The 26396-nt window shown below is 39.8% G+C and overlaps 1 protein-coding gene across 3 annotated transcripts; it reads left to right on the top strand.

The window, feature by feature from the left end:
• Window positions 1-3791: 3791 nt before the first annotated feature.
• On the top strand, window positions 3792-26395 carry ampd2a (adenosine monophosphate deaminase 2a). Of its 3 annotated transcripts, XM_028405241.1 has the most exons (19): window positions 3792-3924; window positions 4182-4255; window positions 17890-18020; window positions 18406-18536; window positions 19034-19102; window positions 19728-19839; window positions 19945-20131; window positions 20690-20831; window positions 20907-20996; window positions 21094-21223; window positions 21329-21523; window positions 21614-21745; window positions 21843-22006; window positions 22200-22326; window positions 22407-22570; window positions 22648-22768; window positions 22886-23059; window positions 23130-23240; window positions 23492-26395. In XM_028405241.1, exons 2-19 carry the CDS (start codon window positions 4246-4248, stop codon window positions 23705-23707), a joined length of 2406 nt encoding a protein of 801 aa, XP_028261042.1. In that variant the 5' UTR covers window positions 3792-3924; window positions 4182-4245; the 3' UTR covers window positions 23708-26395. The 3 variants fall into 3 exon arrangements, with proteins under 3 accessions (XP_028261042.1, XP_028261043.1, XP_028261044.1); XM_028405242.1 differs by lacking the exon at window positions 19034-19102; XM_028405243.1 differs by lacking the exons at window positions 3792-3924; window positions 4182-4255 and adding an exon at window positions 12112-12489.
• The last annotated feature ends 1 nt before the right edge of the window (window position 26396 follows it).

The raw sequence follows: 26396 nt of genomic DNA on the forward strand, positions 1-26396 counted from the left end.
AATTGTAATTTTGAATCATTGCACTTTTATTTATTTTCATCATAGTTTTTAAAAAAAAAAAAAAACAGTCATGGTGACAAATGCAGTTGTTTGAGATACATTTCAAACTGTTGCTTGTAAACAGGGAAAATATTGCTAGATAAAAAAATTGGCTGTTAGCCTTCCACAAAACCACTCAGCTCTGTACAGTTAATAACTCAGTGATGTAACTTGTTTTAGCCTTTTTTTTTGTTTTGAATATAAAACATTTCTTAGGATTTTGATTCTGTGGAGGGAACTGAACAGTTTTTTGAGTTAAATGGTTTTAGAATATCTTGTTTGATCTTAAATTAGGCAACACTCGATTGAATACACTGGCTCCCTCTCAAATAATTTCTACAGTGCAGTTATGTTTTGCAATTAAATAAATCGCCTTTAGTGTACAAACATTAAGATTAAATGATTTTACATGGAATTTGACACTTTTTTTTAATTTAAAACTGGCAAGTTTTTTTAAAAGGTTTTGTAAACAGCAATAAAATACACAAAATCATGATTGTGATAATCCCACTTTTAAATCTTGACCCAATCTTGATTAAATTAGATTAGGAGGTGTACATATTATGGCCAAACTTCTCATGGACTAACGTTGTTTACAGATAATATTTCCCATAAACTTTACTGGTGCTTGTCCAAACACATTTATAAGTTTCGCTGAAAAAAAAAAAACAAGTCAGCACTAATGTGACTCCATTTATGATGTAGGTTAACTGATCTTTAGGGTCATCCAGCTTTTCTGCCATGTGGTGTATTGTCAGTGTATTTGGACATAGATCCTAAAAATCAGTATTCTCTTGATGCACAGCATTACATTCAAAATGATTCTACTTCTTACATTGTTTAATGTACTAAACTGTATGTTATGTTCAGTAGCGCTGTGTATATTTGGCTTGTGTGTGCCACTCTACACACATGTATCTTTTTTTATTGATGAGTGTTAGCTTTTGTTATGAGGTCCATGACAAGTATGCAGTAACTGCCTTCTTTGTGTTTTTCAGTTATGGAGACTTCTGAAGGAGAATATATGTGTTTTGTTTTTGTTTTTTCTCCACTGCCCTCAACAGGGTTTTTACTATTGAAGCAGAGAGCACCCAACGTATTGCAACTAATGAAAAAGGAGCATGCTCATAGACAAAACACCAGCTTAAGAAAACATTGTTATAATTAAATAATTAGTTGATCAAATAATCTGAGAGAATCATGTTTTAGGTTCCCTGGAGATATTTCGGTTGTTTGCTTTTTCGTCAAATTCATGAAGATGATTGAGTTTTGTCTGTTTGTATGTACTTTCTTCAGTTGCTTTACATTGAGCTTTCTTGTACTTCACAGTACCTCAGTGCAGGAGATAATGTTTTTTTAAAGTCACACGCAGTTCCATGTGAAGTATGATTCCTGCTCAGTATGTTTTGTGTGTTAAAGTTTTATTAGAAAAATGGGTGCAGAGTGGTGTTGTATAGCAAACTGCTGAAGTTTAGGTGGAAATGCTTAATTGAAGCAAAGAGTCTTTCTTACTGTACTATTGTGGAAAACAGGGTTTTTAAGATATTTTTTCAGAGGGTATTTCAGTGACAATTGCTATCCAAAATCAAACTAGCTTACTGATCTTTACACATTCTATTCATCACACTTAAATATCCCAAACTGTGAAGGTTAGTGTTGTTCAGAGAGTTTTTTATGCTGTGATTAAAATAAAGGATGACCACTGTACTGCAATGATATGAATGTGTTTAGGGAAAAAAAGAAAACATGGAGTGAGAGGTACTGTTGTAATAAAGAGTTTCTATGTTTGTAAAACATTTTGGATGCAGTCTCATAATTGTATCTGTAATATGTGATATCAGTGCTCTGATACTGTGTTCTCTGACTCAGTATGTGCCTTAATCTGCCTGCTTTGTGCTGATCCTCGGTTGGGTGTGTGGAGGGAGGATGCAGTTCAAACACAATGACCTTTAGGCATAACATTTAAACTTCAAAGGCCTGCTATGGCACAGATAGATAGACAGATAGATAGATCATGCTTCAGTGTCTGTGTTGGAAGATGCTGGTGTGTGACAGGCCTCACACCTCAATGATGGACCTCAGTCAAACCGCCCCCAGCTTCAGCAGGCTCTGCCATCCCCATGGCAATTATTACCTAGTGACATTTCTCTATGCTGTAGTGGGCGTTAGGAGGAGCCTGGGAATCCAACAAGACACCCTTATCTATGACTTCTTAAAATATATTCTCTAGACTAAACCAAAGCTGACATTTGCTGTTATTATGTTATCACAATCTCAAGACTGACTGTGTTGTATTTTACACTGTAAACCGAAATAACCCCCACTCTGCTATGTGTTTACATTTGCCTTTGACAGTTTCTGCCTGATCTTGGATTGCCTTAGTAGGTAACCTTACATGATAAATGTTCATAGATTAAAAATGAGTTGCATTTACAGAAAAGGTGCACTTGAGATAAAAACACTTAGCAAAATCCCTAAACTTGGCAACATGCTTTCCACACAAAGTAAAGGCACATGGACAGGAGGCGTCACAACCTGAACAGAGGCCAGAGCAGAACCACACAGAACACGGAAACACCACTTTGTATTATTAGAAACTTAACAGAGAGGCTTATAAGACAATCCACTTTACACAGATTAATTCATGCAGTGTGCATCGCCTAAAATAAACACGTCTCTGTGCAAGTATTAATATAACAGGGACACAAATCATTAGTCAACCGTAAACTGTTTTTAATGAAGACCAAAGGTTTGAGTGACTCACATGCTCCACTAAGATGCTGGACTTTAGACTGGACAGCCCTGAGTCAGCCCACACTGTATGGCTATATAGATATATGTATGGCTGCCTATAGTGCTTTGTTTTAATCCTTTTATTCCCATGTTTTAACATTTCTAAATAAACTGCTGTATGTTTTTGTTGTGAGATGTGTTTTTAGATTGAAATCCCCACTATGAGTTCACCTGCAGTAATGTAAGATGACATGGAAACCAGAGGTGGGCAACTTGAGTCACATGACTTGACTCGAGTCAGACTCGAGTCGCAAATTTGAGGACTTGAGACTTGCTTGACTAACACTGATAAAAGATTCGACTTGACTTTGCCTTGGTTTTCATGACTTGAGAGTTGACTTAGACTTGAAACAGATGACTTGAAAGGACTTGAATTTTTTAATATAAAGATCTGCATTTTTTACAGTCGGTTAGCCCCACCACCATTCAACTACAACTATTTTGGCCCAGCGCAATGACACGGTCAAAGGTATACCTTTGATCTTTGAAAATAACGGCAAAGATCAAAGGTAGGTGCTCCTGCTCAGGCTATTGTAGGTGCTTGTTTGTAATTGTTGTACGACTCTGAGCAATAAAGGTGTTTGGTGAACAGTTTCAAAGATAGACACAGCAGGATATTTTGGAGAGTTCCATGGAAACGAACTCCATTCTGTGTGATAGAGAAACCAGAGAAGTGTAAACCCAGGGACTGTAGAGATGGTATATTAGAAGTATATTATAAGTGTCCCTAAAAATATTGACTTTAGGATACATATCCTAAAGTCAATATTTTTAGGGACACTTAATGAGCAATATATTTTTTTCTTTTAAACATGCCATTGTGAGCATTTTAATTTGAAGACCATTACATTTTTGTATGACTTGACTTGTGACTTGCTTGACCTGAGCAATGACTTGACTTGACTCACATTGACTTGAGACTTGCCTGTGACTTGCTCATGAGTGACTTACTCCCACCTCTGATGGAAACCTTTGAACCGCTCTCTCTCACACACACACAGTGCGGGTGGCTCCTTTAATGGTAAAAACTTCAGCCTTGTTTGGAGGAAGCTGAGTTTACGTCAAAACAGGAACGTGTCGTCCCAAGAAAAGGTGAAAAATGTTTGTTGTTAACACAGTCTTCCTCTTCTGTTAGGATAGGTCAGGTGTGAAGAACAGGTGCTAATCGTTACTGTTATAACTGAGTGGACAGCTAGCACTGCAGTTTAAGCTAATGTTCCAGTTAGCAAGTCACATTATGTTAACTTACCCGATAGTCTCCTGCTTTACGCTGTCATTGTAGCATTGCAGCTTCCGGGCTAACTTTATACACGCGTTTTTAACATACCGTGCTGACTTTGCTTCTTCAGGACATTTCCTGTCTCACCGTGTGTCTTCAGTCCACCTCTGGTCCAAGTTAACTGGTCCACAACAATGTCAGGGGGTAAGTCAACAAGAAGAAGTACCACAAACAAACAGACACGTTAAATTCTGGGTGTTTGGGGGTCTAGAGCTGAAAACTGTTTGTTTGTGTTGAGCATTCTACATTCACTGACATACACTTTACACACAGGAACCGCAACAGTGTTTATTTAGATACACGAACGAAAACAAAAAAGAGTAATGTCGCTTTTAATATAAATAAATAACATTCAAATATTGAAAGGTCTATTGATACAGTGTGTATATTGTGTATCCCCACCATATTAATGAACGTATAGAATTCTTTAATATGTAAACATTCTAAGGATAGGCAAACCAATTATTATTAGTCACCTAAATGTAACAGCTGTGTTTTGTAAAAGTAAAAATAATACAGGGGAGTAACTAAAATCTTAATTCTGATCAATTTGATTCCACAGTTTAAGGTTTAGAACTGTGTTGGCATTTGTGAGAGCGCACAGTGTTTTTTCTGCTGTACAGCTTCAGCAAACAAACTGCTACATTTCATGAGCTTTGCTCTGAAAGAGTGGGGGAAAATCCTAAAGCAGCCAGTGATATGCACAGTGGTCTCATTTTAAGCAAGACGGTGTGCAGGATGAGGCTCAAACACAAAGGGACAAGCTATTAGGTACTTTAATTGCTTCTGTTTTAGAAAAGTGTGCAGCATATTTCTAGAGGCAGTAAGTTTTTTTTCCCTTTAAACAGAATGTGTTGTAGTGTTTGCTGCTGCTGCACCAGATGGTGGGTACTGACACTCTTAGAAACTGGGTCAGATTTCAGAAAAGGCTGGAGACAGCCTGAAACAAGATTTTTTTTTTAACTTGGCAGAAATAAATGATTGCTTTTTCTACTTGGCCAGGTCCCCACTAGAATTTCTTTTTTAAAATATGTTATTGTGAAGCTCATTTATAATAAATAGCTCATTGATTACAGTACTGTATGTAAAAGTCAGTTTTAACACAATTTGTCAGACTGTGCTATTGATTAGATTGACTGTTTCGGTGTTGACTGCCTCAGATGGGATGGCTTGCATTCTAAATACTTGTCAGTTCATTCAAAGGTCTTTAGAGTTTACTTGAAAAAGTTTCAGCTAGTGTCAGCTAGCTAGCAGTTGCTGAAGTGGTAGCATCGGTATTGATAATGGAGGAGATGCCTTTGAACAGTTGAGAAAGTCTTTTATCAATAAAGTGACAGTAGCTACAACATGTCACTACATATCATCTTTATACCAGGTGCCAGGACTGTGATACACAGTGTAAAAGAACCTAAAAGCCAGTGCTGGTAAAAGTGAAGCTTCATTAAGAGCAGGGGTGTGTTCAGCATTTATGTGTTGCTGCATCAAATATTTATACCACTAGATGGCGATCATTGCTCTGTTTTGGCCCCTCTGTATAAATACTCTGGTTAGTGGCATTTCTAAATTTTAGTCATATCATTATTAGATAATCAAGACGAAATGTACTGGTGCAGTTAACGGACATGGAAATCCCCATTAAATCTATCAGGAACACGTGTGGTTACACTGTATTTTTTTATGTTGACTCTATGATATTCTGACTTAAATTGTAAAAAGAGTCTCAAAACTTTACTTTAAAATTCACTGAATGAAATAATTTTGGCCTTATTCACTTTTGACTTGACAACTGGAAAGTTGTGTGGTTTTAATAGAGGGGTGCAATAAATTCTTTAAAGTCATTGTGTTCCTAAACTATAGGAACTATGTGAGAGAAAGTTGTGCACGCACTGTACTTGTCATAGGTTGTGTTACTGGCCCTTACTGCATATTGGCTGTCACTATTTATAATCAGGCGGGCCTGTGCTGTGTGTGTGTTCAGGCTCCCCTCAGAATTTTCCAGCAAAGAAGATTGGTAGTTCAGTAGTCAGCTTACACACTAAGCTGGTTCCTGTGCTTATCCACGCTGTCCATACTGTATTCTTTGTTATTTTTAAATCACTTGGCATTCATCTGGATTATTTTTTGTTCCTGTGGGCTGAATAGACACGTTCTCATGATATCTAGTGTATCTGACTGCTATTTTTAGACGAGTGGAAAAACTTTTGTCCTTCGCTCACCTTGGCGCTCAGCTGGTGGGGTGCCGTCGGTCTCCATGCTTGCTGGCTGTCATGCTAGCTTCACACTTTGATTTGCAATGCCCTCCTCTGAGGCTGTTTTTCACTGCATTGGCTATAGGAAGCTCATTCCCTGGTTGCTAGGGCAACCAAGGAGGATGGCCCCCAGCAGGAGCCGGGGAAGCCTTGGGCTACATTTTAGCTCGTCGCTGTGCAGCATGCCTGCTGACCTACTGCTGGCTGTGGGGAGGAGGAGCCAACTTTGCAGAGGAGCTTCTCACGGCCCTGTATGGGTCCTGCCGTCCCATTGCCCCACCATGAGACAGAGCTCCAGCGTCAGAGCTAGTGCTTCTCTCTCCCTCTGCTGGCCACTGCACAGCTCTGACTCTCCCTGCTCCAGTAGTAGTAACAGGAGCACAGGCAGCAAGATGTCATCTTCCACCTCTTCCTCCTCCTCCTCTTCCTCTGCCAGCGATGGACAAGGGAAACCTAAGCCTCAATCCCCGTTTCACAAAAGGGGGAGCCTGCAGAGCACCACCAGCCCTGGTGAGTGTGGATGTAAAGAGGGTCCCGTAGAAAGAGTGAGTGAGCTCCCAGCTGTTACACAGATGTGGAGTCAGATGCTTGTGCATGGATTCATGCTTCTTACCAGGAGCAAAAAAGGAAGCAAGTAAATTTAAAGCAGGAATAATTCAAATTATTTAATCTTTTTCTGCTATTGTATTGTTGTTGAAGCATGGGTGGATTTTGTTTCAAGTTTTAAGTAATGGTTGATGGTTGATGGTTACTATCTCACTCAGCATGCATGCTCCTCTGTGATCCAATTTAGAAAGGAATATTGTAGCTCAACTAGACGTTTGGTAACTGCAATTATTCCTAAATTTAATCTAAAAAATATGTAAACTAGTGCACATGCCCTGAAACTCATGGGATGCTTCCAGAGTCAAAACAACACAGAAAAGAACTACAAAGCCTATTAAATGGTGCTGTCTGCTTAAATTAATTTAAAACACTACAATAATTATATAAAAATAAACAATAGATATTATATAGCACAGCTAAAAGTGTGAATCTGTGGACTGATTGTTACCATAAATGTGTGTACTTTGCACAGTGGGTGTGTGGATGATGTAAAGATGCTCAGCCTTTAAGGGCCTCGTTGTCTTTCCTTGTATAGTCATAATTGCAGTTTATCAGAGGTTTACTGGCCCTTCCTTATCACAACAGCTCTGGTTAGACAGAGCAGTAGGACTGTTTTATCTTCAGCATCATTGTCTTATTTTTTCTGCAAGCAAAGTACAATAATGTTTACTTAGAGTTAAATGAGGATTTTAGCTTTCATTTCCAAGCTGGTTCATTTAGCTTGCTGAACACAAACATTCATTTAACTATAAAATGTTAATATGGATTTAGTTAGGCCATATGTGAGTGTTTGAAAGAATGCAGCAGCACATCTTAAGCAGTAACTCATGCTGACACACACTATTTGCTGAGGAGGCCTGTCTTTGCTGCAGTAATAAATAACTTAGTGGTCTCTCCATCCATGCAGTCATTTAAGTCCTCTCAATTAGCCGCTTGGCTGATCCCTCCCCACTCCCAGTCTGTCATAACAGCCACATGTAAGGCTATCATTTGTGGTACTTCCATCAGACCACTCCAGCACTCCAAATTTTTTACGTTTTATGTACGTCATGAACTGAGGCCGTCAATATTTCATTTCTTACTTCTTGTAACATCAGCAGAAATAGCTCTGATGTGTCCTCCTTGCAAGAGTTCTTCACTTTCTCCCCCCAAATATCAGCAATCCTGTTTATTTTTTTTATTTTTTTATGTAATGGTTGAAATTGACATGCTGGTGAAAACATTGATTACTCAATCAATCAGCCTTCTCATCTGCAGAAATCTGTCACTGCCTGGAGCCTGCTCTCTCCCTCCAGACCTTTAGTGCATCACATAAAGCAGAATATGTAATGTCCTCGCTGTGCAGCAGGAGTTATATGATGTGATATATAGAGGTTGTTAAAAGTATCTGCCAGAGAGGAGCAGGGAAGTCCTCTCTCCAGCTTGGATAGCTGCTCCCTGTCTTGGTCTTTGATGAGATCACAAGATTATAACTTTTATATGAAGGCTGTTGTTTTTGCTGCAAGAGGTCAGCTGTTACTCACATTAGATTATATGTTAACTCTTTCTTGGATTATCAGGCGGTGCGGCTTGTAACTACACCACCGGATGATCCAAGCACTATGCTAAATCAATTATCATTAGGTTGGCATCCATTTGAACTGTCAGGTCCACCTTACTCTGCTTCTGATTCACTATACATCCTTCTACATGATGCATGTAGCTGGTTACTGTGCTCCCCCTACAGTCAACCCCTCTTCTGGTTTATTATTAATAACCTGTCATGGTGTATCTCTCTGGGGTTTGCCTTTTAATTTATGTATTCATCACGTGACCTCACCAAGTCATGTGAGCTCTGTTCTGATACCCCAAAGGAACAAGCCCCTTTAGGGTATCAGAACAGAGCACTCCTGTTGCACACTCCTTTCTGAATCATTATCACATTTACACACTGTTACCTTGTGGACTTTACCCAACCAACTGGCAACTCCCACCTTATCACTTTCCCTCCCACTGGCCAGCCTGCAGTTGACAGGGCCCCCATTACATCACTGTTTTTACAGCATGTAGGTGTTGTCCCGTCCCACTGAGAAAGTGTCACATCTGAGAGATAATTCAGAGGCCCTCTGTCACTGCTCGGTTGATTATAGTATTTATGCAATTATATGTATAGTTAGTCTGTAAGATTGAATACACTTTAGGAACCAGAGAAGACACATTTTGGTCATAAAAGGTTTGGGTGTTATGTTTATGACCTGTAAGACATGTGATTTGCTAATAAGGCTTTTTCTGCATTCTAGTGTCAGCTTGTGTGGATTCATTCGGCAAACATGCTTATTTACATGAAAAGTTCTGGTTTCTTCACTCCTCCATGTCACCACTAGAGGGTGGCTTTGGTATAAAAGTGCTTTGTAAATCATCCATCAGTCGGTATCAAACAAGTGGCTGGTTATAGTGGCTGGTTGACAGTGTCTGTTCTGCTGTCAGACATGACAGAGGACCGGTTTGCTCTGTGTTTAGGTGGAAAATTCCAGAGCTTTTCTTTTGCTATGAATAGCCTGGTTGCTTCCCTGCAATAGAGAAGGTGTGTCAGTTCTGGAAAAGGGATTTTGGAGAGCTAGGAAGCAAGGCCTTGAAAACTCACTAACAGGTGGGCCTGTTCTTGTTGAAGCCTAATAGATAGTCAGCACCATTACAATATCTGACCAAACAGGAACACACAGCAGGTGGACTTCATGACAATCTACAGTGTATCAGGGGGGTGATTTACAGCCTGTCAGACAGTGTTTATAATAATGATTATTGTGGGTTATATCTCATTGTTGAGCTACAGTCAAGGCGTTCCACTTTGGTCTGTTATTGAAGATCCGCTTTCATGTAATCCACCTCATTTGATCACAGATCGACCAGCATAAGCTGATGTTTGGTCCCTGACTGGCCTCTTTATTGTCTTGTGACCCCAATGAGTCATTGAATCACTCACCCATCCTTCACCCTTGTTCATTTAATAAACTCTTAGATCATATTCTCACATTGATTAAGAATACAGTATATGCTCACACATCTATCTCCATACTGATGCAACTTGAAAACAGTTTCTCAACGGACACATCAATATAATATTCTAAAAGTAATTGACACACTCATTTTCACTACTGTTCCAACAACAATTATCAGACTTTTTAAACTGTTCTTACTTTTTTGTTCTCGTATTATCTCTATGTGATATTTAGTCCTGTTGTTGTGTTTATGAAGTGTGCTCCTTGGAGGATTGAGATTTCAACCTAATTGTTGATATAGTGATCATGAGCATAAAAACATGTTGTGATCTTATGCAGGGTTTGACTTTCTAGCAGCCCTTAATTTAGTGCTAGACGCAAACAAGACTGTAAATTGAAGTAAAAATAGTGCCGTGGTGTAATGTGAGTCCATGCTGAAGTTCACAGAAACAGGACGTGTTTTCTTAGTGAAGCAGCACTCCTTTTATCATGTCCTGCTCTGATCCCTGACACACCTTTTGTTTTAGGAATGGGATAGCTCTTGATGCCCAAGCACTGCTAAGTACAGTGTATGTTACATGTCAGCAGTTTCAAGTGACATAGTGTTTCTCTTAACTATATTCAGATAAGGTGAGAGCTACACTGACAAAGGTGATGAGATCTATGGTCTGACTTTTTACAGAAGATTGAAGTGAGAACAGTATGTGGGCTTGTGTGTACATATTTGAATGTGTTTATGCAGAAGGTGTTGTGTGTACGATGTTCGCTAGGGAGGATTTATTGTTTTGAGAATGTTCCTGATAGAAGGGGAAAACACAACATCAGTCCAGATGCTGGGAAACGGTTTTATTTGTCTTCTTTTATTCACATGGGAATTTTTTTCTGCAGGGTTAGAGATTAGGTTTGCTTGACAGTGGCCTTAACAATAATTCCAGCTCTTGTGTTTCTTTGGGATAAAAGGTGTGAAAGATGGTGCTCACAGAGGTAAAACCCATCGTAGCCCTGTTGATTAGTCTCTTGGGAAAAAGCTGGGATCAAAACAGAAAACAAGCCTCAGAGAGCATAAACATCCTTAAGTTTGAATTCACACCAGCTGTTGGTGGCCATCCTCTCAAATGAGGAACTCAATGAATGTCTGTTATTTACAGCATAAAAAGGAAAATCATAAAGCACAAGAGCCCTCACTGTCCATAAAATTAGTGGCAATCTTTTTCTTTTCTTTTTTTTGTTTCATAAATGATGAAATTAAAACCTAAATGTTTATAAAAACAGGAAATGGACAGGGTTGGTACATCCAGCGTTACAGCTGATATAAAATCTCTCAGTTAAATAACAAATGCACCCAAGTGGTCCAGCATAGCTCACAAGTTCACAAGCTCTTGACCAACGTGATCAATCATAACATTATTTCTAAATGTCACTGCACCACTTAAATGCCACATAGAGTAACATTGTCACTTCCTGTGTATGTGTGTGGGTATACAGTGTATACACTGCACAAAAACAAGGGTCTTTACAGAATTCTTTGCCTTTTGGAAGTCTCACTTTTGTCTATAGAAAATTCATGAATTGCATTTGTGTTGTTCTGAAAATAGACTAAAGATTTAGTCTTTTTAGAGGTTAAGTGTTAGTGGTTTTGAAACTCAGCAGATAGGCCTTCCTTGTCATGTGAGACAGAGGAAGGAAACAGGCTCCCTTTTGGTATCATGTGATCAGTGGTGAATCAATATCATGCTGTAGGCTACGCAAATTAGCTCGCTCTTATGTACTGTGTAATGGTGTATGAGGGTATGTAAATATAAATAAATACATAAAAATATAGAGCCAGATGTGGATGGGTTATCTATATACATTATGAAAAAACAGACTAACAGTCTAAACAGACTAACATTTTACAAAGAATCTACTCCTCTCTTTATGGTTATATTATTTAAAACACTGGTATTCATTCAACATTATGTAAATGTTTAAAGTCATGGGGTTGCTGAAGCATTGTGTTGATGAGAAGTGATAAGAGGCAGGAGGTGGAGAAGAAGTGGGAGGAGCTATCTATCCAGGGCCTCCTCCATTTTACAGCACAATAGAGCATAAAGTGGTTTCACCCGGTCCTTCCCCCTTTTTGCCACGTGGTATGTTCCAACCCAGTATTTAAATCCGGGAGCTTGAAGGCAGTGCTGTTCATGCTCTGAAAACCGGTGTAATCCAGGAAGCAGCTGAGAAACGGAGAGAGAGGAACAGAATCAGGGGAGAGAGGAAAAGAGAGAGAGGAAGAAAACTGCCTCAGCAGCACACAGGAGGTGGCGACAGTTTAAACAGACGAAGCAAAGGAAATACTAAAGAAAGGGGGCTTGTGTGATCCGGTGTTAGAGCTCCTCTCTCTCTCTCTCTGTTTGCTGTCATTCTCTTTCCTCCACTGTATCAGCGGGGGAGGGTACATCGGCTGTCCCAGGCCTAGTTACATGTCCCAGCATCCCGCAAGAGCTCAGACAAGGCCACTGCGACTGTAACGGAGACTGTGAGAACAGGACAAGACAGGGACATAGAGGTACTGTAACCTCTGCTAATCAATCAGTACCTCATACTGTAAATGTGACTTCTGTGTTTTTACAAGTTTTTGTTCAGTTCATTCTGTGTTGGGCATGATACTTATCACACCAAAAATACTGCACAGGAAGGCTCATAGTGACCGATGAACACAGGTGCTGTGTGCTGAAGACAGTGAAAGGAAAATATAGAAATGAGAAGGAAAGCATGAACAGATTATTCTGTTACTGTTGTCGTCACACAGTTTAAACAGAGTCCTGTTGTTCCTTTGGGGAAATATGTGGGGTATGTACCTCCGGCTACTGTGTGCTCCAGTTCAGTATAATACTGCAGTGCTATAGCCCAGCTCATTAATCAGTGAAATGCTTGAGAGTGAGCTCATGAACTCAAAAACATATGAAGCTAATCAGGGTAAACCCGAAAGGCGACAACAGCTCAGCAGAGGCAACCAAAGCAGGAAGAATATAAACATCAGATTCAGAATCACACCCTCATTAGCACTGTAACCCCAGGCACACTGTCTGAGAAGATACTGGGTTTGTACTTGAGTTTAAAGTCCACCTGAATATGTTGACCTTCTTTATGTTTATAAGGGCAGTGTTTTCATGTGAACAGCTGACATGTGTTAGTGTGATGGGGATGCTAGGGATCTATTTGTCTAAAAGCCATTTATGTTGCTGAAATCAGCATAAGGAATGATGGTGTGGTTTGTCCAGTAGACCTTTTTTATGTAAATAAAAAGGAGCCCTAGCTGTATGTAAAATAAATTTGCAGGCAGCTGTTACTAAGCTGGCAAATTTCATAACCATGTTTGTTTCTTTCTGAGTGCTGAGATACTTTAGGGATGAGGACTCAAAGTAGAGGTTTATTCTCATCAGTGGTTGCTAAGGCAACATCTGACGCACGTTTCATCACTCTCCCACCTGGGGAATAAAGTGAAATCCGTTAAGAAAAATAAAAGTTTCTACAACACTGGACCTGCAGTCATATCACATTTTTGTTACTTACTGTTTTACATATACTGAGATGGCCATAATGCATTGCTGCTGCACAATGTAAGTGCCTTTTGGCCTTATAGCAGATCAGACAAAAGGTTCCCTTGTGTTTGAACTGGCCCAAGGTGGTATACAATAATTGCATCATTGTTTTAATTCTAACCACTACAGTTTTTGATAGTTACACAAACTGTTGGCATCGATTTGTGCTCATTTTATCTATACCAGACTACTAATACATACGTACACTACCACACTAGTACTATCATAATTGTTTGGCCAATTTGGCTACATCAGCATGAAACACTAGAAGCAGAGCCCCTCTTGTTGAGCAAAGGACCATGTTAGCTCTTGGTTGCCTGTTGCTGTAGGGAAAAAGATATTGACTATTAATGATAGTATCAGTTAAAGGGCTGCAGTCAAGCCTCATCGTGCATCTGTAAGGGGTGTGATGATGTGCAGGCTAAGCAAAAAGGAAATAAAAACACAAATGCACTAGAAGGTTCCAGTTGCTGCAATTAAGACACCCAATCCTCAACAGAGATGATTATTTTATGTGCCAGAAGTGATGTTGAGTTATATATTGGAGCATTGCCAAACATTCCTTGTTACATTATGAGGTTATAACAATTAACATTCTTTTAAAAAGTCCTTTTGTGACATGATATCTCTGATAGATGTAGCTTGAGATGATGAAGAGCCAGACATGCTACAACATGTTCTATGGTTATGTTTTCAGATTTTAAGAAGTACTCTGTTCCTCCGGTGTTTGTGCTCTCAGCAGTGTGCTTTGGGTAAAGGCTGGAGGAGAGTTGAGATCCATGTAAATGAGGCAGTGCAAGGCCAGATCTATTCACCAACATGCCAGTCACCTTGGGTGCTGTTGGGGAAAACTGTGCTTCGATTCTGCACAGAGAGAACTTTTGTGTTTAATGCAGTGTCTTGCAGTTCATACTCTGCTTATTTAATCAGCAAATGTACTCTATTTACTAGATGGAAATTCTCCCAACAAGTTACAGTGAAGGATAGAAAAAATGTAAATCTGACTGGTAAAGTGAGAAAGGCCCTTTCATTATGACAGCAGTGGATTTTGCTCTAGCAAATCAAATACCAAAACCTCATCAAATATCATTTAGACCTCATTTCTTCTTTTCCAAGTGACTAAAGTTATGAATATTATAAACTTAGCTTTATTTAAGACGTCTAATCACCTGCTGTTGTGCCAGAATATTTAGAGAAACTACAATTTTAATGCACTAACTTTAGCAGCAGAAATGTTAATTAAATTGATTAATGTACTGATTGCTGTGTTTGTACCAAATGTTTTATCTTCTTTATTTAGACCTTAATGAGTTAAAAAAATGATTATGATTATGACTCTTCTGTGTTTACATGCTGGCCTGCATGTATGTATGTATAAAACGTAGTTCACTGGTGGTCATAGATTGATGTAATTTTTAGCCTCAGCATTGTTTACATCATACATCATACATCCATGTTTTAGCATACATTTTTAGATTCTGCACTGAATCTAGTTCATGGGTCTGAGGATGGTTAATAATAGATGACAAATCTTTAATTTTTGTCCTCTCAGTGGCCAGAAAAGCAACTAAAATTCAGCCCCCTTGGTCAGTTCACCACACCACCTCCTCTGGTGCCTCTTTTTCCTGCTTTACAGTTATTTCTGTAAGATGAACAGTTGTTCAACATTTATGAGTTCAAAATCCGGTGTGAACTGCTCATTTTTTAGTCTTTTGCTACCTTTGGCCTGAGAGGAAGACAACGACTAGAAGGATTGTATTGATTCTGACAGAGCAGAGGCAGCTCCACAAATGCTAAATGAGCGTGTGGGTGGTGTGCAGACTCAGGTCCCAGGGATCTGATGGAGAGCTCAGATAGAGAGCTTTGTCAGTGTTACTCACTTGTATTGAAAATAAAGTCACAATGGCATTATGAGGTGGGAGGGTTGCATGCTAAAATAGGCAGACATGCACAAATGAGAGAGGTCTATGTGACCAAAATATTCCAGAAATTTGCCACATGATACAGTTTAAATACTCTGGAGAGACAGACTTTTGAGGCAAATTGCACAGAGAAAAATATTTTATCTTCTTTTTACTTTAAATGTTTGCTGCTTTTCTGTCAGTTGTGTTGTGTGTACTTGTATAGTAGTTTGAAGAAGGGTTTAGCTGCCTACTAGAATGATGTCACCAGGATAAATAGAGTTGGGGGTGTGCTGGATTAAGAGTCATCTGTGTTGGAAAGGCCGGGGGATTACATGGGTATATACTATACCAGGGATATGTGTCTACTTAAAGGCGCCTGTTTGTCCACTTTAAAAAGCACATTATACACTGTAGAAAGAAGGGAATCTGCTGTATGTCTGCTTAGAATCTAACATTTTTTCTAGGCTGATATTAAGAAACCAGAAAAATGAAATTACCACAGGCCTTTGATGTGATATCAGTTCACAGTGTGAACTGGTAAGGCAAATACAGACTGTGCAGCAGAATGTCAAAACTATAACTCAGATTGTTGTGGTTTTAACATGAGTCACTACTTTGTAGAAAATTGTAATGTTTCACAACAGTGTAGCAAGTTCCCCTCTTCTCAGGTCTAGAGGCAGAAAGCAGATGGTGGAGAATAATTGTCACAGGCCACAGCAGCAATAATGGCTCCAATTATAGAAGAGCATGAACACACCACTCCCAAAGCCACAGACTTAATATGAGTGAGTGAATTACTGTGTTTGCCCATATAATTAGATAGAAGGTAGTAGTATTCAGTATATCTGATGTCCCTTAGCATGTGACGGACTTGGTGGACACATGTTTTGTGTTTTGCTCACTCATTGTGTTTGGTTTAATGTGAAGTGGGACTGCCATCATCTGTTTCCGACAGGTGTGGAGTGAGGAAGGCCCCTCTTTGTCACTCTCAGGTGTGTCAGTCCAATGTCAGCGTGGGCATGGGTAATTCTTTTTCAAGTGTGTGCATACCTTTGTTAAGAGTGACACAGTATCTGCTGGGACAGCTGTCTTTTCCTAAGCTGGCTTCTGTTCTTGGACCTTTTACAAGGATATATAATGTTTAGGTACAGATTACAGGCATTGCTACTGTCACTACAGAGCATCACACTTATTGATGGTGATTTATTTTTTTCATTCATCTTTAGATTTTTTTAATGCATCTTCATGTTTTTGTTTGTTTTGTTGTGTTCTCATTTTAGTAGCTAAATAAACAATTGGAATTTCCCTCTTATTATCAGCCGACATCAGCAGAGATTATCATGCTGTTCTTTTAGGAAAAGGGGCTCCCATTACACAGGAAGAAACTGAGCAGATCCAGACTCATCTGTGAGTGATATTTTTAAGTATCACAGGAGTCATTGTAATACGAAGTTGTAGTATATGTGTTTGCAAAAGTCAGATTTTCCCCACCCTAACCAGGCTTTGGTAAACCAAACATAAATACTTATCTATTTTTGTCTTTTGTGTGTGGTTGTGTGATGTAAAAGTCACTTCTGTCTGCTTTCACATGTTTGGCTGCCCGTTTTCCAACAGACTGTGAAATGATTAACCTTTATATCATTATATCAAAGCAGCCAGTTTATAGTCTGCATGTGAAGTGTGTCTGCGTGAGTTTTGTCATGATGTTGTGTGCAGTTGGTTATGACTGTTTCATAGTGTTTGGATAATCAGCTGTAAATACTTTACTGTCAGCACTGTTGATAACGTTTACACTGTAAACTAGAGGTTAGTTTTTTGCATAAGACCACAACACAGAGGCATCTATTATCATATAGTATCATATAGTACAGACCATCCTTCATATAAGAGTAGATTAGTTTCTCCAACACATTACTTAACTGGAAATATGTCTTTACTTCTATATGAGCAATGTTTAGATAAAGTAAAGGTTTAGTTTTAGATGTAATCTTTTTCAGGGAACACAAAGAGTGAATAGTTAAAAATAGATTCTTTAATTGCTTTTCATGACTCCACATGCTGAAAACTAAACCATGCAACTACCTCTGGTCAGAGAACGCCAACTCAAAGTATGCACTACTCAGTAGACAGTCTAGAAGTTATTTTGCTTTGCTGTAAATGTTAGTGTTTGAATTGCATGTTTTTGGGCAGTTTATACTAAGATGCTGACATTTCAACTGTTTTGCTTTTTTAGAATATTCCCCTTTTATATTTGAATGCCGACACAATTCAATTCAATTCAATTCAATTCAGTTTTATTTATATAGCGCATATTACAATCAGACATTGTCTCAAAGCGCTTCACAGGAACCCCCCTAAGAGCAACACAGATGTATGTGTGTTCAAGAATGTAATTTAAATCCAAAAATTCTACTTTTAGAAGACACAGAATTATTTTTTTGTGTGTGTGTATTCCTGCAGACCTGTGTGGTACATCTGGGCCCAAGCCCCTGAAGCCTCAGCGTTCCCTTCCTGGGACGCCTGTCTCTCTGTCACATTATCCAATTGACCTGCGAACATCTATGGAAGAAAAGTACAAAGAGATCGCTGAGGTAAGAGGTGAAAGTTAGACATGTCACACCAGCATTAACCCACTCTAAACAGTGTACTGGGTGTTATTGATACAACTAATATTTCTGCAGTTTGCTCCCAATGAGATTACAGGTTAGCAACCTACTTCAGTATACATCTATAATAAAGAAGTTAACAAAATCACCACTCTGTAGTAACTGTGTTGGACAAACAGCAGGAGTTATTACCTTTTATTGTGCACTTGATTTGCTGAGGCATTATGTTTATGGTTTTATTTGAAGGTAAAGATGTAAGAGATGTTCTTTGCATAAGCCTCAGTGTTTCCCATGTTTGTGGATATGCATAGATCTCAACATGGTTACTTATTTTATGACACCATGAATGATACAACCTCCTTTGAACCAGGAGCTGTTCACACGCAGCATGGCGGAGAGCGAGATGCGAAGTGCTCCTTATGAGTTCCCGGAGGACAGCCCCATCGAACAGCTGGAGGAGCGACGGCACCGCCTGGAGAGGCAGATCAGTCAGGACATCAAGTGAGGATTCACAAGCACACAATACATTTAAAGTCGTCACACAGGTGGACAGACATACCTCCTCATGCCATCCTTTACACACAGTCTTGCTACCATGCATACATGCTTACCAGCTTCCAAAATGCCAGTGTCTGGGATAACTAACGCCAGCAATCGGCTAACTGGGCTAGGTTGCCGGGGTGGCGCTGCCTGCACCACTAAGCTGATCATTTGGTGGATATCTGACATGCCCTCTGCAAGTCCCTGTTTTACCAATGAGGGTTTACCACTACTAACGGATAATATTTTTCTGTTTGTGTCACCTTGATCATTTAATACTTAAAATTCAGCGTCTGTATAATGTTTGTATCTTTGTGTGAGAGAGTGTGCGTGCTTTTGCCTGTAGTATTTGGTCTCTCTCCCCTTGTGTGCTTTATTTCTTCTCACTACCTCTGATGCCCGTCTGCCCCCTCCCTGCCTTGCCCACACTATGCTGCGCCGCTACATGTCACTTCAAGGCTTGAGCCAGAGATCTTGCTCCGAGCCAAACAGGACTTCATGAAAATCGACAGTGCTGCAGACCTAGAGTGAGTGAGCTCTACCTCAGTTTGTATGTTCTGTGAAATGAATATTTTTATGTCATTTTTCTTCCTATTTCATTGCATTCACAGAGATTAGATGGCCCACAACTCCCTCCTCCTGGTGACTTAATTGGCATACAGTGTTCGCTACTTATCTTAAGTCTACTAAGTCTGTGGAAAATCCACATCTCCACATTGTAGTACTTTAAATTTGCCCATTCTATTTTTTAACTGATATGACTTCCTGCATTTTATGAAACCAATCTGAAGGATATGTTGTGTTCTATGTGTTACCGGTGTAGTAATGTACATATAACAAGTTTATTCTGGACCAGTATCAGCGTTAAGTTCAGGTGTCAGTTTAAGGGAATAACCTTCACTAATAGATGACACTTAAAACGAATGTTAAAACAAAGAGCTAACAAACAGAGAGCAACAAGACTTCTTCAGTTCATCTAACACTTCAAAACATCTTCAACAGACTCCAACAAGTCCAGCTGGCCTTCGTCTCCCAGCTTGTTTCTTATCCATTCTTCCACCTTGCTGTACCTTCATCTGTTGTCCATCTGTGAGCCCTTATTCCTCTTACTGCTGCTGTCCTCTTGGTTTAAACTGTATGCTGTCCTTTAAGATCAATGAAGGAGAAGGATGTGGACACAGTTGATGAGGGCTTTAGGGACCGGCAAATGCCCATTGAAAGAGAGTACCAGCGAGTTTCTATATCTGGAGAGGAGAAGTGTGGGGTGAGAATCTTTTATTGACCTCTTCTGAATTATATATGGGTTATCCTCCTCTAACCTTTAAAATAACTCAACGTTTTTGTCCATGTGTATTTAATTTATGTCCAGGTTCCCTTCACTGACCTGGTCGATGCTGCTAAGTGTGTGGTGAAGGCTTTATTTATCCGGGAGAAGTACATAAACCGTTCCATGCAGACCTTTTGTAAGACCACAGCTCACGCTTTGCAGGATCTTGGTGTGAAGTCTCCAGACCTTAGAGTCTACGATGAAATACCAGAGACTCCTGTGGATGCTGGTATATCCTGCACACATCACACACAAGTGATTTTCTATAGCAAAATATAAACTTATATAGCTACATTTGTTTTGATTATTGAATAATCCTATCAACCATCCAAAATTATTTTACTTTTGCATTTTTCAACTGTCAAAATGTGGCCTGGAGGTTTAAACTATTCTTTGACAGATAAATCGCTAAACTCAATAGAACATTAATGGTAACCTTCAGTCATCTTAGCAGTCCTAAGCCCAGTATATATAGCTTATTTTTTGTGAGCCAGTAACAAAGGAATGGTAACTTATAACATTACCAAATGTTTCGGCTCTCTGTGGGGATTGTGTTCAGACCACAGTAACATTACAGACCTGGAGGTTTTTCAAGTTTACCGCTAAGGGGCAAATTCCAGCTGGAAAAAGCTTGACAGTATTGGCTCATGTAGACAGATGTTGAAATGCCTCCTAGAAGTCCTTAAACTAGGTCAAATGAAAACACAGAAGACACAGTATCATTGAAAAACTTTGTTGCCTCAATTTATGCACCTTTTATGCATTAAAAAATGTTTGTCCATCCCAGATGCCCCTGTCCACCCACCTGTTTCAAAGACACACCCTTATGACAATCAGGACCCCAAGAATATGCCAGCTGACACAGGATATGGTTGCAAGATGGTGGACGGTGTAGTCCATGTCTACAACAAGAAAACCAACATGGACAAGTATGTGGTTGATGTTGTAGCATCACAAGTTTATTTAAAATACTGAGTCTGTTTGTGCTGTTTCTGCTTTTTTAGAAGCACAGAAGTTGACCTGGTGTATCCTGACCTGAAGGAGTATATTGCTGACATGAATGTGATGATGGCCCTCATAATAAATGGGCCAGTGTGAGTATGAACTAGCAGCATCATTGGACAGACACCGTTGTTTTACAGTTTGGCTAACAGTCTAAACATGTTGCTATCTGTTCTGTTTGATTTACAGGAAGTCTTTCTGCTACCGTCGCCTTCAGTATCTGAGCTCCAAATTTCAGATGCACATCCTCCTGAATGAGATGAAGGAACTGGCAGCACAGAAGAAGGTTCCTCATAGAGACTTCTACAACATAAGAAAGGTAAGAGCCGACAGATTACGGCTGCTGAGAATACATTGAAACAATTTAAAACATTTTTTGTTCTAAGTCTTTCTTTATTGCCGTTCTGCCTTGTCCTGAGTCCAGGTGGACACACACATACATGCGTCATCCTGCATGAATCAGAAGCACCTGCTGCGATTCATAAAGAGAGCCATGAAGAAATACCCAGAGGAGATCGTTCACATTGAGCGTGGACGTGGTCAGACCCTCAAGGAGGTTTTTGAGAGCATGAACCTCACTGCCTTTGACTTGAGTGTAGATACACTTGACATGCATGCGGTGAGAAAAAATATAAAGGCACCATGTGTAATGTATTTTGTGTAGATAAACAAGAGATCTTACCTGTTTTGTTTTTTTTTTACTTTTCAGGACCGCAACACATTTCATCGGTTTGACAAGTTCAATTCAAAATACAACCCGATTGGAGAATCCATCCTCAGAGAGATCTTCATCAAAACTGACAACTACATTGGAGGAAAATACTTTGCACATATAGTAAAGGTGCGAATGTTTGTGCATGTTACAGTATGTACTTTATTTAAGTTACTGCTGAGTTCAACTGCCACATCGTTCTTTCCTCTTGTTTTTGACTGTCTAGGAGGTGATGGCCGACTTGGAGGAGAGTAAGTACCAGAACTCCGAGCTACGTCTGTCCATCTATGGTCGCTCACGAGATGAATGGGACAAACTGGCTGTGTGGGCCGTCAAACACAGTGTGTACTCTGATAATGTGCGCTGGCTCGTCCAGGTGCCCCGTTTGTTGTAAGTGCAATTTGTATTGCATCAAAACTGAGGTGTGCAGAATTCAGTGTGTAGATTTTAAGTGTAAAAATTCAGTACGTGTCTGTGGACACACATCTGTCTCACCACCAGAAATTAGGAGTGTTTAAACCTTACAGCCTTTCTAGAGTTAGAAATTTTGTAACTATTTGAACTGTCTGAAAACTTTTTCCAGTGATGTGTACCGCACAAAGAAGCAGCTGGCTAATTTCCAGGAGATGTTGGAGAATATCTTTATGCCGCTGTTTGAAGTCACGATCGACCCACGCAGTCATCCTGAGCTGCATCTCTTCCTGCAGCATGTGAGTACCACTTCACAGGCATTAATCTATCTCTGTGACTAACAGACTAAGTTATTCTGTAATGCTTTTCTTTTTCTTAGGTGGTGGGCTTTGACAGCGTGGACGATGAGTCTAAACCTGAGCACCACATTTTCAATCTTGACAGTCCACTTCCAGCCAGCTGGACAGAAGAGGACAACCCACCTTACTCCTACTACCTCTACTACACCTATGCCAACATGACTGTGCTCAATCACCTGCGAAGGTATGTGGGTATACAGTTATTATTATTATTATTTATGAAGTTAATTAGACCTCTCAGCCATTCATTTAATCACACAGGCGGCGAGGCTTAAATATGTTTGTGCTGCGGCCTCACTGTGGAGAAGCAGGGCCAATCCACCACCTGGTGTCGGGTTTCATGTTGTCAGAGAACATCTCCCATGGACTGCTGCTCAGAAAGGTCAGGACACCACACACTGAACACACACAGTGAGACAAAGAAGCGCTTGTGTGATCATGTCACAATATGCTGCTGCTGCTGTATTTATCTTTGTCTTTTTTTCTCTTGATGCCTCAGGCTCCGGTGCTGCAGTACCTTTACTATCTGGCTCAAATTGGCATTGCCATGTCTCCACTGAGCAACAATAGCCTGTTTCTCAGTTACCATCGCAACCCGCTGCCAGAGTATCTGTCAAGAGGTCTCATGGTGTCTCTATCCACTGATGATCCTCTTCAATTCCATTTCACCAAGGTCAGTATAAAACCACACATGTATAAAAAAAAGACCATGAGTAAATTGACATGTGTGTGTTTCCACTCAGGAGCCTCTGATGGAGGAGTACAGCATCGCAGCTCAAGTGTGGAAACTGAGTTCTTGCGACATGTGTGAACTGGCAAGAAACAGTGTCCTCATGAGTGGATTTTCACACAAGGTATTCCACCATTACACATTTTAGTAACAAGGTGACACTTTGTGTAAAAATGTATATTTTGAAACTCAATTTATACAGTTTATCCTCAAAAAATATAAAGACTACCTAGCACAAAATAAAATTGTGCACCAGGTGTCTGTGATGTTTGCAGCAGCTGCAGACCACGTCTAGGTCTGAAAGAGAGGATAATCCCTGCTTTTTATTGATCAGTTTCCTTCTGATTCCTTTTGTGTCATGTCTTCATGTTCCAGGCCAAAAGCTACTGGTTGGGCCCAAATTATTCCAAGGAGGGTCCGGAGAGCAACGACATCCGCCGCACCAACGTCCCTGATATCCGGGTGGCTTACCGCAGTGAGACACTAACCGAGGAGCTTCATCTCATCACTCACGCTGTGCGCACAGAGGAGCTGGACACAATTGATGAAGAGGATTCTCTCACCATGAATCCTCTTCCAAGCGGGCGCTAAAACCCACACTGTCACCTGGTCCTGGCTCTGTTAATCCCACAAAACCCTTCAGCCTGCTCAGCATGACAGTAAAGAGACGTGGTGCGAGAGTAGTTTTTATAGCATAAAAACACCATCACTGTAGAAGAATGCCACACAGGTATCAAAAAAGCCAAGGATACAGAGCTGCCAGGTTACTTCACCCTTCTTTAGTTGATTTGGCCCTACGTTGTTTGACTTCTAATCTGTAAGTAACGTGCTTCTTTTATTAGCTTCTTCAGAATGTGCAGGGATCAGCAACAGGGTTTTTTGTGTGTGATTGCCATTCAGTGTAGTGTCTTCCTTATTAATGTCGCTTTCCTTCCACTCTACAATTACACTAATTAACTATCCTCAGTGCACCTATCATCTTCATTATACAACAATGGAGAATTTCAGAAGAACATGCTGATGGTGACAAACCTGAACAGACTGACATGTCTAATCTCATGAATGCTGCAGCACTGAATATAGTAGCCATGTGTGGTGCTTTGTGTGGTTTTAGATTTGCCACATTGCACACGTAGAATCGTTCTTCCATGATTCTAATCAGCTCAGAAATGAATGTTAAAGAGAGAAACTCCACGCAGACTTTCTGTGGTTGACTGCAAACATTCCTTAAAGCAAAGAGGCCTCTGTAGCTGATTTCTAGTACTCAAAGTATCATTCTGTGGCAGAGAGAACACTCAGTGTGACCTCACTGTAGCCATGAAGCCCCCTCTGATTACTCTCATTCCTTTTCCAGTCAACACAGCAGAAAGTCGTGGAGGTTTTTTCCCTTTGCATGCACTGCACTGTTGATATGCACCAAGCCAAGACTTCACAGTGCCTTTTTCATTTGTAGCTTTCAGCACTGCATGACCACTTTACCACCTGCAGCAAAGTCCTGCATTTTTTCCCCTCAGTCCACATCAGTGGGACTAATCCCACCCAGCTGCATGCTCGGTGTAAAGTAGCTTCTGTCTTTGCCTTTGAGGAGATAGTTTCTAGTTCTCTGCTTGTAAGTGTTTTTTTGCATGCCTGCATGACTAATAGACAGCAGGAGAGATGTTTACAGTGATCTGTAATAATGAAAACTATCTTAACTAATTCAGGGCCGGGTTGTTGATCAGGATCTGTTTCAAACAGATCGTTGAATGAGCTAACCATGCTGGGACATGGTTCACATGGGCATGGTTTTTTAGTATTCGTTTTTTTTTTTAAACACACCCCAAAGCTGGCATCACATGCCTATATTATAATATTGTGACACCATACTACCTGCCAACACCCTTCAAACTGTGACCATTTATGTGTCATTTGATACCAAGAGTAGAAGAGAAAGAGGCAGCCTTCGTTTGAATGACTGTGTCAAGTTTTAGGATATGTACAGTGTGTTCATTAGAATGAATAGGATACAAGATGAGACTTATGTTCAGCAAGACTACTTCTGAGTGTTAAAGGCTGAACACAGCAGTTTGTGATTGTTTTGATTTCATGTATAAAGTGTATTTTTTTAAAATATATAGAAATAACAGATTTTATATTCACACGTCACTGATGTTAAGGCTTCTGTTAATCATTGTGGATTAGGATTATGACGAGAGATTATGTTCGTTATTGCTGGCCTTATTCTGCTCTGCCTTTTTAATCACGGCAGCCATTTTCCCCCTCACATGTAGCTTTTTATTCCATCCTTACAGTACAAATATAACATCCACTCCACACCATGTTCGGTACCTCTCACGTTTAAGTAGCCAGTGAGACAGCACTCATAAAAACTGACAATTTTATTATGGATGCAGACTCATTTTCACACTGAGTGAAAATTTGATCTGAGCCAAGCGCCTGATTCTCGCCACCGCCTGACTTTGTAAGTGCTTCATGTCACTCTCAGCCTTTTAATAGTTTTAACAATCTTGTTGACTGCTTAGTTTGTACTGTAATAATGGGATTTAATAACTCTGCAATAACAGCTGAACCGACCAGAACCCTTCACCCATTCAGTTTGCTGTTTACTGTTTATTTTTGTCCATAACATGATGCACCCTACCTCACAGATGTTGTCCTATGGGAGCCCACTATATAGGGCTGCAGCTCATCCATATTTTTATTGCATTCATTAATCAATGAATAGATTTATGTAATCTTGCAGTATATCCTGTTACAATTTCTCTTAGCACAAAATCTATGTGTACCAAATGTTTTTGTGTAATTACAAAAGTAAACATTAAAACATATTTAATGACTTAAAACAAAAAGAAAGAGCAACAAAACTTCACACCTGAAAGGCGTTTTGAAAATCATTTGATTTTTGTTGTCAGTACATTTGTGACAGAACAGCAGAAACCATAAAGTTTTCTGAGCAGCCAATGCAAGCCATTTACTCACACATTATAACATTAAATACTTTCTGTTACATGCTCAGCTTGATTTACCTCTGTGTACCAACATCACCACACTTTAAGTATTCTGATACTTGAGATAAGTTTGCATTCAGCTGATATTTGTTACAAAAAGTGTTTTTTGTTTTGTTTTTGTTGAGGTTTTTATTTGTAACTTTGCCTGATTTTATGTCCTTTAATCTGTAGCCTTATTATTGCTTGAGATGGACTGCCAGTGTGTCCCAGATTCAGATGAGGTTCACGTGTAACGTCTGAACTACAAAATAAAAGCATGTTAATTCACTAAC

Source organism: Parambassis ranga, chromosome 5 (genome assembly GCF_900634625.1).
Source record: "Parambassis ranga chromosome 5, fParRan2.1, whole genome shotgun sequence".
NCBI classification, from domain to species: Eukaryota; Metazoa; Chordata; class Actinopteri; family Ambassidae; genus Parambassis; species Parambassis ranga.